The 16264-nt window shown below is 51.0% G+C and overlaps 1 protein-coding gene across 2 annotated transcripts in view; it reads left to right on the forward strand.

Moving 5' to 3' along the window:
- The window catches only part of LOC103605008 (chromosome unknown open reading frame, human C1orf53), a 6917-nt gene extending 567 nt beyond the window's left edge, over positions 1-6350 (forward strand). The window contains exons 1-3 of one of the 2 annotated variants that reach the window (XR_551767.1): positions 553-2105; positions 2896-2997; positions 5992-6350. Coding sequence is in view for 1 of the 2 variants with exons in the window: in XM_008589591.1 (XP_008587813.1) it covers positions 2896-2997; positions 5992-6282 (393 nt within the window). In the remaining variant the exon portion in view is untranslated. Of the gene's footprint in view, positions 1-552; positions 2106-2895; positions 2998-5991 lie in introns of those variants that run through there. The other variant, XM_008589591.1, reaches the window with a different exon arrangement.
- The last annotated feature ends 9914 nt before the right edge of the window (positions 6351-16264 follow it).

Raw genomic sequence — 16264 nt, forward strand, 5'->3', positions numbered from 1 at the left:
GTCCTAGCTAGACTCTGGTCGCAGCGAGGGACCCACTACCACTGTGTGCGTGTGTGTGTGTGTGTGTGCGCGTGTGTGTCTGTGTGTGCGTGTGCGTGTGCTGGGGAACGGGAGGTTAAGGAATTGATGGAGAAGGTGAAGGAACTGAAAAGTCTTAGGAAAAATATGTTGTGTGTTTATCTGAATTATCAGTTGAACACTCTGCCATCCAGTGATTTTAATAATGAAAAAAACAATAAGACACCGACACAATTTTTGCCACTGCCCTCTCCTTTCCTTCGACTCTGACGGAGCGGAAGAAACTACAGTTGGAAACTACAGCCAGTTGTTTATATTCTTCCTAGACACTCTTGAGCTTTATTTTCCTTCTGTTTAGCGAACTTCACGATTGCTTGTTAGCACCAATATCTAAACTTACCATTTCCCTTCACGGTTTCTAACAACTCAGACCACATGAGTGTAAAGGTAGCATATTTATATTTTTATTACCTTTGCAAAAGAAACGTTGAGATGAAGAGAGGGAAACCGAGTCCATAGTAAAGATGGAAAATTAATATGAAATTAACCTATGTAATAAGGTGTGTGTGTGTGTGTGTGACACACCAGTACTTGACAGGACTAGTATATAGTGTGGCTTGAGCCAGAGGGTAGAGAAGAAAACCTTGGAGGTTGCTTAAAGTTGACTGTTTTTTCCATTGACAATTAGTAGGCCCTGAGAATCCACTGTCTGACCCATTCAAGTGTTGAAACTAAAGATTCATGAGGAAATGGCTGGCGGCTTTTGATTGTTCTTGTTTATACTCTTCTTTTTAAAATAAGGAGTGTAGTTTCTTCCCATACTCCACCATATAAATGTGGTGGATATAAGCGAAGAGTTTCACTGCTTTTAAGAGCAAAAACCCGTGGCATGTAAAGACGGTTTCAATCAGCCTAGGAAAGGAAACTTTTTCTCACTGGGGGAATCCACACTTGTTTCATCAGTGTCAGTATCACAGGTTAAATGACTGTCCAGGAGCCCGTAAGTAAACCCACTAACAAGCTTGTTGTTTTTCTTTTTCAACAAATCAGAGCTCCCTCATGATGGTCCTTCCAGGCCTCCAGGCAGATAGCAGCTCTCTTACCTTTTTCCTGGTGCCGATGTGCACCACTGAACATCTTGCTCTCCAGTCAAACTGTCAGCATCTTGCCGCATCTCTGTCTGCTGCCACCATTACGTGAGGCTCATTTACTGAGGACAAATTAAGTTTGTGTGGGCAGCCAAAGAGCTCAGAGGTGCTCGATCAACGTGGGAGGCGGAGGAGCAGGCGCATGCGCAGGAGCAATCAGGCTTCCAGTTTGCCAGATAATTGCCCTCAGAAGATCCCCAGAAGCTATGAAAAGTGAAAGGAAGGCTGCTACAGAGTTCCCAGCATTTTTTTGTTTTTCTTCCAAGTCTCCAAACACAGGCTTTGTAAATAAAGAACTGAGGTCTTGACAATAGATTACTCTAAAGTAGTGTTTAGTGCTCCCAGTTTCATGTAATCTGTCTCTGCGGTTCCAAAGGATTTGGGAGGCCCCTTAGGCCGTCTTGGGACTGCTTGCTGGATTTCTGCTGCCCTGGTCTAGCTTTGCAGGAATGCCTTAGCGTGAACCTAGACTTGAACTTTATCTGTCCTTTTGCTCCACACTTTATTGAAGAATCATAAATTGGTTCAAACCTCAACCAGAATAAAATACTCAGCCATTAAATGAGAAACGGTTAACAGATATAAAATCATAGCTAGATAGGAAAAATAAGTTCTAGTGTTCTATGGTAGTGCTAGGCATCTATAATTAACAATAATTTATTGTATGTTCTCAAAGGGCTAGAAGAGAGTTCAAATGCTGTCATCAAAAAAATGACAAATTGTTGCAATGATGCATTGTATACTTGTATTGAAATGTAACTGTATTCCATTTTAAAAAAGGAGTTTATGACTCATGCAAAAATATATGTCAGAAGACATGCAAGTTTCCTGTGTGTTTTAATGAAAAGGCTCTATGCAAGAGTGTGGTACACTGAGTTACTGCATAGTAAAAGGGTTATATGAAAAACCTTTGGGAAACTTCCTCTACAAAAACTCAAGGTTAGTAATATCACCCAAAGGACTCAAATCCACAGAAGAGGTTATTTGCTTTTACCTTCACACAAAGTACTTGGGACACTTTTTCATGTTGTTTGAATGTAGGAAGAGTATTCTTCCCTGACATTTGAAATGTTATACTAAACGTTGCTTTTGCTCAAACTTTTGAAAGCAGTGAGTGTTAATACGTTAAAAACAATACTTTTTTTCACTTAAAATAGAGCTAACACACTCAAAAAAAAGAGAAAATAGTGTAAAATGTGCAATGGAATAACATATCATGAAGGTAAAGAAAAATGTTTAATAATACCAACGGTAATACTTTTCTAAAGGGACTGTTGGTTTTGATTAACACCTTTTCTGTAAGTTTGAATCATTATCCACATATTTTAAGTACTGAAATTGCAACTGCAGCTTCTGAGTGAAAGTTCATTTTCAGCCTCTTAAGCTCTTAAAGTCATTTAAATCACCTGTTATTAAGCTCGTTCCCTAGAAACCAAATGAAAAATATTGGAGCAGTGGCTACATAGTTATTGGGTATAGAGGGTTCTTGTTTTTTCATCAATTTCTCATTTTTCCCAAACTGTATATTTTCTCCTTATGTCACATAAAGTTGGATTGTGTATAATGTCAGAATGCATTCAGTTTTTAATTGCAAGTGCCACTAACATTGCTGGGAAAAAGCTTAATATTATTTAAAAATATTTTTGCAGTATTTTATGAGTAGAAATTATGGTGAGGAGATATGATGAATATTGAGATTAATGAATTGTTTTATGTTATTACTCTCCAGGCCGGTCAGCTAAACTATGTGGATCCAGCTACTGGCTATGTGGTGCTCACACAGCTTGCCCACTTGCAGAGAGGTGAATGCTGTGGCTGTGCCTGCAGACATGTGAGTAGCAATTCTCGCATTACAGCAGCAGCTTGCGGTGCTTCTGTAACTTCATAAATACCTATTATTTGAACAACAGTCAAATAAAAAAGCCAAATAGACCTGGAGTGCACTTTTCACAAGCTACTTTAGTCAAGGACAATGAAGTCCTGAGTACCAACACAGGACCTTTAAAGTTAATGGAATTTTGTAGCATTTCGCTGTGAGCATCAGTTCCTTTAAATGCTTGATTTGAAATTCATGGGAGCTATTTATTACAAGGAAACTTTTCATGAGGTTTCAAATAAGTTGTATTCAGTAGGCAAGTGCAAAGAGGTCAGGAAAAGAAATCTAAAGTGTTGCAAATTAGATCCCAGAAAGCATTTTCTTCATTATTAGCTAAATATTTAGCAACTTGCCCAGCATTGAGAGGTTGGTTTCCTTCAGATGATAATGACTTTTTCTTTTCTTTCCTTTTTCTCTCTTTTCCATCCATCCATCTTTCCTTCTCTCTCTCTCTCTCTCTCTCTCTCTCTCTCTCTCTCTCTCTATGTAAGGTCTCTCTCTCTCTCTCTGGTTCTTTCTGTGTTTCTTTTCTAGTCTGTGTTTAAAATAACTGTGAGACAAGATTAACCCGAATTTAGTTGTGTACTTTTCCTAAAATGTTTGTTTCAACGGATGCATCTCTATATTCACTGATTAAGATGAAATAACTGCTCCTTTCCTACTTTGAGCAAAGCATGAATGGGAATGGGTTCCTCACTATTACTTTTCAAAGCATAGTAGTAAGGTAAATTGTTATAAGATTATAAACAGATAACCACCTCTGTTTACAGAACACTTTGTATGTTTTAATGCAAGAAGGTGTTATTTCCTTTAACTGACCCACTTTATAATTAAAGAATAGACACCAAATGCATGTCTCAATTGCAGCCAGTATTGGAAAATTAAGCCTTTGCTTTCATGTATGTTCCTACCTGTGCCATTAGCTGTTTCTAATCAAATGCATAAGAGCTTTGCATAAATTGAGGACTTGAGGATTTTCTGAGTGGATGTTTGACAGTAAAATTCTTAAAGTTGGAAGGATGCATTTAGGAAATGGTTCTTGGACCCTAATTAGGACCATTTGCCTGAGGTTGCTATTATTCTCTTCTTAGTTAGCAGGACCCGATAGATCCAATAATCTATATAACATTGTTAGCAGTCTGTAAAAGTGTACTTTTTCAAGATGATTGTTAAATAACTCAATAATAATTTGTTTTATTTTTTCTGCAGTGTCCGTATGGTCAAGTCAATGTTAAAGATTCATCTAAAAAGAAGCAGTTCAATTCATATTTTTATGTTTGACACAATTTCATCTCTGTTCTCTGTCTAACTGAACATGTATTTAAAAAAAAATAAAATAAAGCCCTAATCCAGAATTGCTCTCTGTGCTGTTAGTACTTGAGCATTTGTTTAATATTAAATATATATTAAAAGACCATCAATAAAATGAAAAAGCTAGCAAATGTTTGTGTTTCCGAAGTAGCACATTGATAGTTATTTTCCTTTCTTTCTGCTTCATTATCAGACACATATGTTGAAGAAAGAAAATAATGACTTCCATTAAATAAATAGTAGCAGTCAGGTCACATTAGTAGCTCTTAATTTTTCTTAGCCTCAGTTCTCCTACTGTTTTCTCATCAGTTTTAACAATCCAAGGGCGGTTGCTGGCAAATAGAGGAGTCTGAATACATTCATTTTATTTATATCTTAAGCTATAAGAAGATTGATATATTGCTATATTGTTTAACATATGAGTGCCCAAGAAGTGCCATCCTGCATCAAGAAATGCTCTCATCTTCCATCTGTTCTTTCAATAAAAACTTTAAATCATTTTGACTTGGGGGGTCAGGCTGATGAAGATGCCTCGCTTAGACCATTTTTTCTTCTCTCTCCCACCCTTTCCTCTCCCATTTTTTTTGGCACTTCCCTACCGAATCTATATTTGAGCATTTTATTAGCTTTACAACCATTCATTCACTGCAGGGATGCCCCTGGGTGTCAGTCTCCAACTAGAGCTAGGATCTCATAGGGACCACTCTTTCCACACCTTCTTCTCTACTTCCCTGTGAGGACAGCAGCTCCCAGGGAGCCCTTTCCTCGCCAGTGGAAGCTTTTCTGTAAAATGAGGCTGTTGCCCACTTGGAAACCTGGCTTTGCCCAGATCTGACCCTCTGCCTTCCCTCATGGAATCTGAAAAATTCTTGAGCACTTCAGGGGTCTGCCTCAGGCTCTGCCTGTGGCCTGAATAAAGGCTTTAGAGACCGTAAAGCAACCAAAATATTCTGGTGGCTTTCCAAAACATTCAATTCAAAATAAAAGCTCTTCTTAATTGTAAAATAAGTGAAAAAAAGCCCAATAAGGTTCTAATTTTCCCCTTGATTATGATTTCTATTGTTTTTTATGTCAAATATTAAACTGTCTCCAAAAATTGTTGGTATTTTTGGTGCCTCAGTTTTGCTGGTGCCCTATCCATGGTGCCCTTAAGCAACACTGCCCATGGGCCTTGTGAGGTGTCAGCAGCTTCCTTGGATGAAAAAGAGGTGTCTGTGGCCTGGTATTGTCCTGTCTAGAACTTATTTTCGGGAGGGAGTAGGAGAAGGTAATTAGCATTATGATCTTGGAGGCATTTAATCTTTCCAGAAAGGCATAGTAATTCCTGGGAGCCAGTTTCCTTTCCATTCTTGGATCAAGAAGCAACCAGCTATCTCCATGTTTTCCACTGGATATAAAGAAAACATGAAGCTAGCTGTTTTTCTAGGCCATTTTTCTGGATGGGGGATGGAAGGTGCTTTCTTCAGCAGCCCCAAGACGGAGAAGAGAAGGAAATGCAGTCTAAAAAGGTCATCTTTCTGGAGAAACAAGGGAATGAGGAAGGGACACTCATCTTGAAAAGGGGCCCAATGTATGACAGTGTTATGAGAAAGCCCTTTGGAAGGTGGAAATAACTCAACCAATGCCTTCTCTCTACAGGCGCTCTTTCCTCCTCCCAGTGCACTTCCTGCAGTAGGGAACTGGCTAAAGAAGAAAGGACGTCCATCACGGGCTACCCTACATGAGACGTTCGTGATTCTTCCTAGCAGAACTTCAAGCCTTGCTGGCAACAATAGCAAAGGAACTGCTGGGGGTGTGGGGTGGAGAGACGCGCTTACTCCTTCTTGCACCTGGAGCCAGGAGCCAAGGTCTGAAGTTCACTGTGGTTCTGTAGAGATGAATGTGAACCACACATCAGGGGTGGCAGCTCCCACATTAAACACAATATGACCACATAAATGGGCCTCACTGCAAGAGCTTTAAGCTATATTGTATTCACACATTGTAAAGTAAAAATTCAGGTTTCTTATTAGGTGTCTGTGTACAAACACATGTGGATGCTGAGAAATAGAGACTTCTAGGTTTAAATCAACTCTGGTGCTGCTCCACTTTCAAGGTTTCTGGAGACTCCTGTCCCAGGGTGCAATAAATCAAGGGAGATAGATTTCTAGATTATTTCTAACAGGGAAGGACCCAAAAGAAATGGGAATCTTGGGGGGGGGGCAAGTTACCATAGAAAGGGGTGGAGACAGATTCCCGCAGTGGTCGTTCTTCCCTTGGCTGGGGAAGGGCCCTGCCCTTGGCAGACCTCACAGCAGGTGGATCACGATGCACACTCTTCTCTCTTCAGAAGCCGTGCTGCCCCCAGCGATTATGTGGAGCAAGGAAAAGAAGGGCTTTTATTTTTTTCGGGTAAAATGTGGGGCTCCGAAACTGTGTGTTTGGAACAGAGGGGCCCTGAGAAGAAGAGGCACTCTCTGGGCCAGGCACAGGTCTGTGTTCCAGCACAGTGCCCTTTCTCCAAAGGCTTTCGCAAAGTCTGTTCTGTGTACACGGTTCCACCGTCAAAAACCAATGGGGTTTAGATTTGTCTCCTCCAATTGAGGCTGGGGAGGAAGGCTCACTACTAGACAAATGGCAATTGGTGTGTTGCTTTCCAACGAGCACTTTGAGAACACAAAGTCCCCGGCTAGCACACAAGGAACCTCGTCCTCCACTCCTTGCTGACAACTGCCACTTCATCTTCTCACTCGTTTGAGCGATGGCTTTGAGTTTGTGGACTGGACAATTTATCCCCTGAGAAGAATTTAAAACCCGGTGCCATTTTCCCACTACCTTGCAACAAATTAAAGGTACTTCTAAATGCCAAAATAATCCCCTCTCCAAAGGAAAAAAAAAAAGAAAGAAAGAAAGAAAATTTAGATATATAAGGGGGAGAGGGGTTCTGCATCCTCTGTGTGCTTCTGTGGAGAGCTTGATTTCCTAGAAAAATTGTCAAAGAACCCATAGCTATCTTTAGCCAGATAGGGGGTTGTCCCTGGAACGTCCAGCCTACCCTGGACCTCTCGATGCCCTGATGTGTAGGGGGGCCTTCAAGGGTTGACCCTCGTTCCCACAAACGATTTCAAGTTGGGCTCATGACACAAAACGGCCAGACTCACGGCCCTCCTTCCTGGGACTACGGGCGTAAAAGTGAGTGTTAACCGGGAATCATGGACTCTAGCGGGATGAGGATATCCCTGACGACAACGTCCTCCCACCCGAGGTTTGTATCCTAAAGTATGAGCTTCGGTGTGCACTTCAGTGTGCATGCGCCCGTGTGTGTGTGCGTGCGTGCGTGTGTGTGTGCAATGCAGGTCGTTATCAAATACCTAAAACGGTGTGTGACCCCAAAGAGATTAGAAACAGCTGCTTTGGACAGGGATGAGTTCAGAGCTCTAAGCATCTTAGGGTGGGTATCGCCGTCCATCCATTTGGTGGCTTTCTGGGAAGCTCGTCTCTTTCTGGCTGTGAAAAATGACCGAGATTGGGGGCGGGAGGGGGGGGAAGGATTCTTGAAGAAAGAGCTGAGGACAGGATGGGAAGGGGAAAGTCGGGGGCAGGGGAGCTTACAAGGTAAACTTGGTGGCACTGATTGGCTGGAGCGACTAGTTAGTGGAGCCAAGTGTTCGGGTGGGAAGAGGGATTCTGTCCGGGGTGTTCTGAGCGACATTCCGGGATTTGGGATTGAAAGACAAGGCCAGGGGCTCGTACTTGCCGCTCCTAGTTTGTCCCCGACCGCCCCCAAACTGTGTGGCGGGGCCGGCCGGGAGGCAGCGTCCACCTCCGCACGGCCCCTCGTGCCGCCCCAAACCTACGTGGTTTCCACAGCGGCTGGAAGGCGCCGCGGGCAGCCCTGGGCGGGCAGCCCTGGCCCACCGCGCCCTCGGCCCACGCACTCACCCAGGATCGGCTCTGGTGGCACGGGGGAGGGGCGGGCAGGGCGGGCGCACCGTCACCCGGACCGAGTCCCGCCCAATCTTCCTGCTCACGCTCCTCCCCACCGGCGCGGGTCCCCCAGTAATCCCCGGCTCCCCGCTTCGGGCTGTGAGGGGCGCACCGGCTCGGGGAGCGGGTGAAGAACTGGCCTGAGGCCCGGCCGTGCTTCCCGGTTCTTCCCCGACTTTCCGGAGACCTGCCTGCGCCCTGGGCGACGCAGCCCCCTCGGGAACTCGAGACCAGGTAACAGGCCCCCGCCCGTCCCGGGCCTGGCTGCGTCCCAGCGAATGGTCGCCTGCCAGGTGTGACTGAGGGTTTCCCTGGGAAGGTTCATCTCCACCCCACCCTCTAGCCGGAGCCCGAGCGGAAGGTGCCCGCGGTCCCCAAGCCGGCCCGGCGGCTAACACCGCCCTCGAGCCCAGAATGCATCCAAAGTGACCGGTTCCTGACGCCAAGCCCGGGAGCGCGGGGAGCGCAGGAAGGACCGGGAGGGGGAGGCAGAGACGGGGTGGGTGACCATCAGTGGCTTAGCCCCGTTTCCCGAAGGAGCTCCCGCGCACTCACCGTCTGTGCGCACCAGCTGACGGCGGCACCTTATAGGGACGAGCTGCAGGAAGGCAAAGGCCGGCTGGGGGCCGAGAGCCCCGGAGCGTCCCGGGACTCCAGCCCCGTCCCCGCCGCCCGCTGCGCCCAACCCTCGAGACGCTCTCGGCTTTCTGAGGTTCAGTCACCGCCGAGTCCTCCATTGACCGAGAGGCTGGGCGGGCCGAACGTATCCTCGGAGCGTGTCCCCGGGCACCGGCCCGCGGCTGTGCCTCCGCCCACCCCATCCTCCTCCCCGGCCCGATCTGGAAGCAGAAACAGAAAATAAAAGACCGGCGGAGGGATCCGAGGGTCAGAGGTGGGGATTCCGGTCAATTCCGGCAGAGAGCGGTGAGCGACAGAGGGGACAAATTCATTTCATCCAAACGTTTATTTACTTATTCGGATTAACAGGGACCATCGGCGGGACGCAGGGACCGGTGCGCACCTCTGGCCGCCGCCTCCCGCCCTCTATTGCCGTGAACCGAGTTCTTGGGGGGAATATTTGATATCCGGACCTCGAGGTAAGATCCCACCGGGGGGGGGGGCGTCCCAGTTGGAGCAGTTTTCTGTCCTCGGACGGCGCCCAGACGGCCGGGAACCCCAAGGGCTGCTCGGGAGCCCACCCGGGGGAGATCCGGCTTTGCTGGAAGCCGCGCGCCCACCTGAAGTCCCCGGGGGAGGCGCGGTTTGGACGCGCCCGCTGGGCGGGAGGAGGCGCTTGGGCAACCCCGGCTGTGCCCCTCGGCGGGCGCGCGGCTTTTCTCTGCCAGCGCGACCCCCGTCCCGCGAGATCAACGTCTTCTGCAGTAAGAATGCTGAACGGTACCGCTCTGGAGGCAGGTGAGTTCCGTGCCAGGTGCCTTCTCATTTCCTCGGTCCCTTTTCCTGGAACGATTTTACTCGTACCCCGTGTGCGCGCGGCCACACGCGTGCGCGCGCCTTCTTGGGTGCCACGAAGAGGGGACTGTGTCTGTCTGAAAAACTCAACCACACTTCGTAGGCTTGAAAATACACAGCCTCGTCCGGAGTCTCCCTGGGGCGCCCTGGGCGACGCAGCCCCTCGGGAACTCGAGCCCAGGTAACAGGCCCCCGGCCGTCCCGGGCCTGGCTGCGTCCCAGCGAACGGTCGCCTGCCAGGTGTGACTGAGCGTTTCCCTCGGAAGGTCCATCTCCACCCCCACCCTCTAGCCGGAGCCCGAGCGGAAGGTGCTCGCGGTCCCCAAGCCGGTCAGGCGGCTAACACCGCCCTCGAGCCCGGAATGCTTCCCAAAGTGACCGGTTCCTGACGCCACGCCCGGGAGCGCGGGGAGCGCGGGTAGCGCGGGACGGACCGGGAGGGGGAGGCGGAGACGGGGTGGGTGACCATCAGTGGCTTAGCCCCGCTTCCCGAAGGAGCTCCCGCCCACTCACCGTCTATGCGCACCAGCTGGCGGCGGCACCTTTTAGGGACAAGCTGCAGGAAGGTAAAGGCCGGCTGGTGGCCCCGAGAGCCCAGGAGCGCCCCGGGACTCCAGCCCCGTCCCCGCACCCCGCTGCGCCCAACCCTCGAGACGCTCTCGGCTTTATGAGGTTCGGTCACCGCCGAGTCCTCCATTAACACCTCCTCTGATGACCGAGAGGCTGAGGGGGCCGAGCGCAGCCTCGGAGCGTGTCCCCGGGCACCGGCCCGTGGCTGTGCCCTCCGCCCACCTCTCCTCCTCCCCCTCCCGATCTGGAAGCATAAACAGAAAATAAAAGACCGGCGGAGGGATCCGAGGGTCAGAGGTGGGGACTCCGGTCAATTGCGGCAGAGAGGGCTGAGCGGACAGAGGGGACAAGTTCATTCCATCCAAAGGTTTATTTATTTATTCGGATTAACAGAGGGACCATCGGCGGGACGCAGGGACCGGTGCGCATCTCTGGCCGCCGCCTCCCGCCCTCCATTGCCGTGAACCGAGTTCTTGGGGGGATCGTTTGACATCCAGACCTCGAGGTAAGATCCCACCGGGCGGTGCCCAGTTGGAGCAGTTTTCTGTCCTCGGAGGGCGCCCAGACGGCCGGGAACCCCAAGGGCTGCTCGGGAGCCCACCCGGGGGAGACCCGGCTTTGCTGGAAGCCGCGCGCCCACCTGAAGTCCCCGGGGGAGGCGCGGTTTGGACGCGCCCGCTGGGTGGGAGGAGGCGCTGGGGCCACCCCGGCCGTGCCGCCCGGCTGACGCGCGGCTTTTCTCTGCCAGCGCGACCGTCGTCCCGGCGAGATCAACGTCGTCTGCCGTGCGAATGCTGAACGGTACCGCTCTGGAGGCAGGTGAGTTCCGTGCCAGGTGCCTTCTCATCCCTCGGCCCCTTTTCCTGGAACGGTTTTACTCGTACACCGTGTGCGCGCGTCCGTACGCGTGTGCGCGCCTTCGCTGGGTGGGACGACGAGGGGACTGTGTCTGTCTGAAAAATCCAACCACGCTTCGTAGGCTTGAAAATACGCAGCCTCGTTCGGAGTCTCCCTGCTTTGCCTTTCTCTTGAGTGTCTCTGACTTTCCTCAGGACCCGGGCTCCGGGGCGCGGGCGGAGGTCACGGTGCCAGCGAGCCTAGAGCAGTGAGTGGCCTGGGGGATGCGCTCCGCACCCTCCGCGGGGCTGCGCGGGGTGTCTCCTCGCTGGAACAGAAATGGGCCGGGGGAGGAGGAAAAACACAGTTTCGCACCCGCGTTAGGCTTCGCTGGAACCTGGCTTCAGCCGCATTTGTTTGTTCAGCCCTAAGCCGGCGCAGCCGTGTCGGGCGTGATCTCAGCGGCCGCCTGAGCAGGGTGGGACTTGATTTCTGGGGGCCTGAGGGTCGACGGTGCAGCGAGTCTCAGGTAAAACGGCTTCAGACTTCAGAAGGGCGATGTTCTAGACTTGGTGGCAGCCCCGCTGGAGAACGCAGGGGCCACGGAGGCTGGAGGGTGGAAGGGAGTAAGCAGCTGGCGGGAGGGCGTACGTGGGCAGAGAGCGCGGAAGGGCAGGGCCCTGGCCTGGGCATCCTGTGGTCTAGGGGCCCGCACAGGAGCGCAGCTGGGCGCAGCCGCCGGCCCTTCTCCAGGCGGCCCTGCTCGCTCGGCCCCCGCTCCGCTAGGCTCGCTCTCGTCTGTCTTGAGGGTGCCTCTGGAGTAGGACTGAATGAAAGGTGCGCCAGTGCGGCGGGGACAGTCTGGACCTGCCAACCTCGGTGTTGGAGGAAGCTTTGCAAAAAAGACAATCTGTCTCCACTTTCAAGAGAAAGGCCTCGGCGCCTGCCGGCCATGCGTTCACCTCCCTCCCAGCGCAGCCGGGCATCCAGGGCCGGGTGACACGACGCCGAGCGCGCGCGCTTCCCAGCCCCAAGACAACGCTGACTTGAGCACCGCCTCCCCCCTCCCCGCCTTGGATGACACGACAGTGCCAAAAGCCGACACTGTTTCAAGAGCTGCACTTTTCAGACCAAAAGGGCTCCTCCACCAGCTTAATAGGGTCTGAAAGAAAAGTGACCCCTGCCCTTCTAAGGCAAATTGGGGGCACAGGATCATGGCCTCCAAAATTCAGGTCTGAAGAGACCTTCAGTCATCTATGCTTTCAAGAGATGCACACTCGCTGGGCTATTTTCCTCTCTTGACCCCAAAGCCTCTGCTGCCCAGCCATGCATCCCCTTTATTTCCCCTCTCCTCCCTTCTGAGGAGTTCGATTTACCCGAGCCCTTTGCCCAGGTTGACCTGCAGGAGCCCAGGACAAGGGCACCACCGACTCGCTGACCCTCATGGAGATTCCAGGATCCCGAACTCTCAATCCCAATTCCTCTTCCCGGCTGGAGTTCAGCCGCCCGCTTTGCTGAAAGCGGCAACAGTAACGGGATGGGTGCTGGAGGAGCAGAAAGGAAAAGAGAGCTTAGAGAATTGCGTGGGCCCAACTGTGAGGAGGGCAGCGCCAGGCCAGGGGTCTGCCCCATTGCTCCTGGTAGAGCTTTGAATTCAGAGAGGGTACTCGAGATCCCATTCCAGGATGCAGGCGGGAGAGAGCCCCGTGCACCTGTCCCATTAAGCGAGGCTGGGGCTCAGCCCCAGGAACTGAAAAAGCGAGCCCTTCAACTTTTATAGAACACTTGCGGGCCATTCAGCCCGGAGCTGGGAGAAGGGGGAGGCTTCCTGTCTGCACAGCCTGGCCTCAGCCCCTCCTCAGGAGAGGTGAGAGGAGGCAGAACTACAAAGACGCTCTCCTTATTTAAAGTCCTCATGGTCCTTTGAGAGTGAGCAGGGGGGCCTCTTAGGCAATCTCTCGAGGGGTCCAAGACAAAAAGATTAGGACACCCCAGGTCACACACCCAATTCATGGCTCATCCCCACCCCCCAACTCCCATGAGCTTCCTCCTTAGGAACTGGAGGCAGGTCTGGGCGGATGGTGCTTGGAGCTTCCTTGGGTTAACTGACTGATGTTCTTAGAGACCCCTTCTCTTTCTCCTGCTCCTCAGGCTCTGAGTCGTTTTAGCTACTGGATTGTGTGAAGGCAATCTGCCCCTTTGTGAGAGGACCTGCTGTCCGAAAGGGCCGCTGCCCCAAGTCCCTCCTTGGGGCCCTTCTCCTGTGCACGTGGATTTGAAAAGTTCATTGATTTCCATCCAAAGGAGCTAATTACATTACTTACAGTAAATAGCAGCCCTGCTGTCAGTGGTTGCCAAAGTGAAGGGAGGGGCTTGTCTCCAGCTTAGTTCACTTGATTGGCTTCATTTTTGTGTGAAATTGTGTTTTATGAGCGCCTGAATTTTATAAGAGAAAGCAGGCATAGCTAGAGTCAGCTCAGAGGCTGATTGTAGAAGGTGCTCTGCGCTGCCTGTGCCTGATAGGTGATTAACAAATGCGTGGAATGATGCATGAGTGAAGGATGGGAGTGCTTACAGGACTTCCGTGCTTGGCTTCCCTGGACACTCTTCACAAAATTCTGGCTTTTTCTGGGAGTTGTTAAACTTTCCCTTCATGTAGTTTCCAAAGTTTCATCTCTTGCAAGGAGGGAGTGGTGTTCTTGGGTTGTATGTTCTTACTGAGCAGGGTCAACATCCAGAAATAATCAAACCTAATTTCAAACAGCCCCATTTGAGGGGTGGAGAGGGTTTAGCACAGAAACTAGACAAGGTTGAGATGGGATTGAGGTCCTGTGTTTACTTTTTGCTTGGAGCTTCCTTGGGTTAACTGATGTTCTTAGAGACCCCTTCTCTTTCTCCTGCTCCTCAGGCTCTGAGTCGGTTTAGCTACTGGCTTGTGTGAAGGCAATTTGCCCCTTTGTGAGAGGACCTGCTGTCTGAAGGGGCCACTGCCCCCAGTCCTTCCTTAGGGCCCTTCTCCTGTGCACGTGGATTTGAAAAGCTCATTGATTTCCATCCAAAGGAGCTAATTACATTACTTACAGTAAATAGCAGCCCTGCTGTCAGTAGTGGCCAAAGTGAAGGGAGGGGGTTGTCTCCAGCTTAGTTCACTTGATTGGATTCATTTTTGTGTGAAATTGTGTTTTATGAGCTGTATTCTGGCACCCAGAGGATCTTAACAGCGTCCAGTCTGCAAATGACATTGTTTTTGACCCTGAGAAAAAAGGAGGGGAAGCAGTGAAGTCTTGGGTTTCATGGAAGAGGTGACTCCAGCAGCCTCAGGAGGCGATGCTTTGGGACAGGAAGTCAAGGGTGCACCAGGGGTGGTTTCCTTTCTCTCTCCATTCCTGCCTTCCCTCCTTCCCTCCCTCTCTCCCTTGCTTCTCATTTTTCCAGGTTTGCCCACAGTTCCATGTCGGGCTCCCCCGGGCGGAGGGAAGTGGGTGTGCGGCTCACCCGAGGTATCCAGATTGTGTCAGGAAATAAGCACCGCTGTCCCCTAGAAGGTGGGCGAGGAGCGGTGGGAAACTGACTAGAGGAGCAGAAGGAGCGAGAGCGCCCCGGGCTTCCTCCTCGTGTCTGGGTCGCAGCCGCGCGCCCTCGGGGACCTCTGGCTGTTTGAATGAATCGACAGCATCAGTGTACTGTGGACGCTTTTTAGTGGGGCCAAGGAGGGAGCCGCCGCTGACGGGAACAGAGGGGACAGAACAATCCCACCTCTTTGAGGAGCGGATCTGCCACTCCGCTTGTCCGTTCTCACCTTATCCCCCTCCCCAGCACGGAGCCCCTTTCACACCTTCCTAAGTGTGCGGTGCGTCGGGTTTTACAAGTCCCCCGTCCTGCCAGGTTAGTGGGAACAGCCCGCTACGGGCCCGACGTCTAGTCCTGGGGAAGGGGGTGGCGAGCGCCAACCTCACCCGGAGTCCCCAGTCGCTGCCCGCCTTGACAAGTTTCAAATGGGACATTAGCATCTCGAGCAACTTTCCTTCAAACCTGAATTAGGTAAGGGATTAAACCACCCTGTGGTCAAGGTTCTGTTGCAAATCGGTGCCTACAAGTCCACGCCCTGTCCCCTACACTCTAATTTTTCAAAGAAAATCTTTTTGCTACAAGCAACCTCCAGACACGTGGGCTCTCCAGGCGCCTTCTTCACTTTTGAGAACTTTCCAGCACCTGGTAGGGTCGAGGGCCCTCAGCGAGGTAAGGCAGAAAGATGAACTGTCAGACAGAAAAGTGAGTTGGGAAAGGGGATGGGAAGCAGAGGGGCACAGCAGCCAAGTGGTCCAATTTCTGCCAAATATTTGTTTTTCGGGCGACAGTCTTGTAGGCTGGTGACAAAAAAGTCCATAAGGAGGAAACCCAAAGTTTGGAGGTGATATTCCGTGAGCCCTGATCTTGAACTCTGATCAAATAGACCGGCTCTCAGCCTCCTGCGCCAGGGCGGGGACAAGCAGGGCTCCCTTTCCCCTGTGAAACGTGACCGCTGGGAACGTGTAAGGGGTGCGTGCGCGCGCGTGCTGCGGGGAGGCAAATGCCCCCTGCTCCTGCCTCCCCTCCCCTCTAGCCCCCACCCCTTTGTAATGTTTGTCCCTGCTCGCCCATCACCAGGGGGTTGAGAGGAGGATGACAGGTCTTTGTTGTCTGAATAAAACTCCGTGGCAGCTCCAGGGAGCGAACTCCTCCTACTAAATTATCAAAAATGGGCTGGCTTTAGTCTCTTAACAAATTGGACACAGCTCAGGCAGGAGCAGTCCCCAATCCAACTTACAGGCACTGCGAACTTGCAAGCAGCCAGGGACCGCTGAAAATAGCACTTCTTTCTGTTTCTTTGTGTCCACAGCTATTTTCTTCCTCCAGCAGATTTTGTTGTCCTCCCCCCGCTGCAGTCGTTTCCCATTAGTAACTCGATCTCTCGGAACAGTCAGGCTCGCCTTCCTCGCCTCCTTTCCCCTCCGCCCGTGTTTGTTTGTCCTCAGCACATCTCCTCCTGGGGGCCGCTGGGGCTCTTTTTTTTTTTTTTTTTTTT

Source organism: Galeopterus variegatus, unplaced genomic scaffold (assembly GCF_000696425.1).
Source record: "Galeopterus variegatus unplaced genomic scaffold, G_variegatus-3.0.2 Scaffold5537, whole genome shotgun sequence".
Classification (NCBI taxonomy): domain Eukaryota; kingdom Metazoa; phylum Chordata; class Mammalia; order Dermoptera; family Cynocephalidae; genus Galeopterus; species Galeopterus variegatus.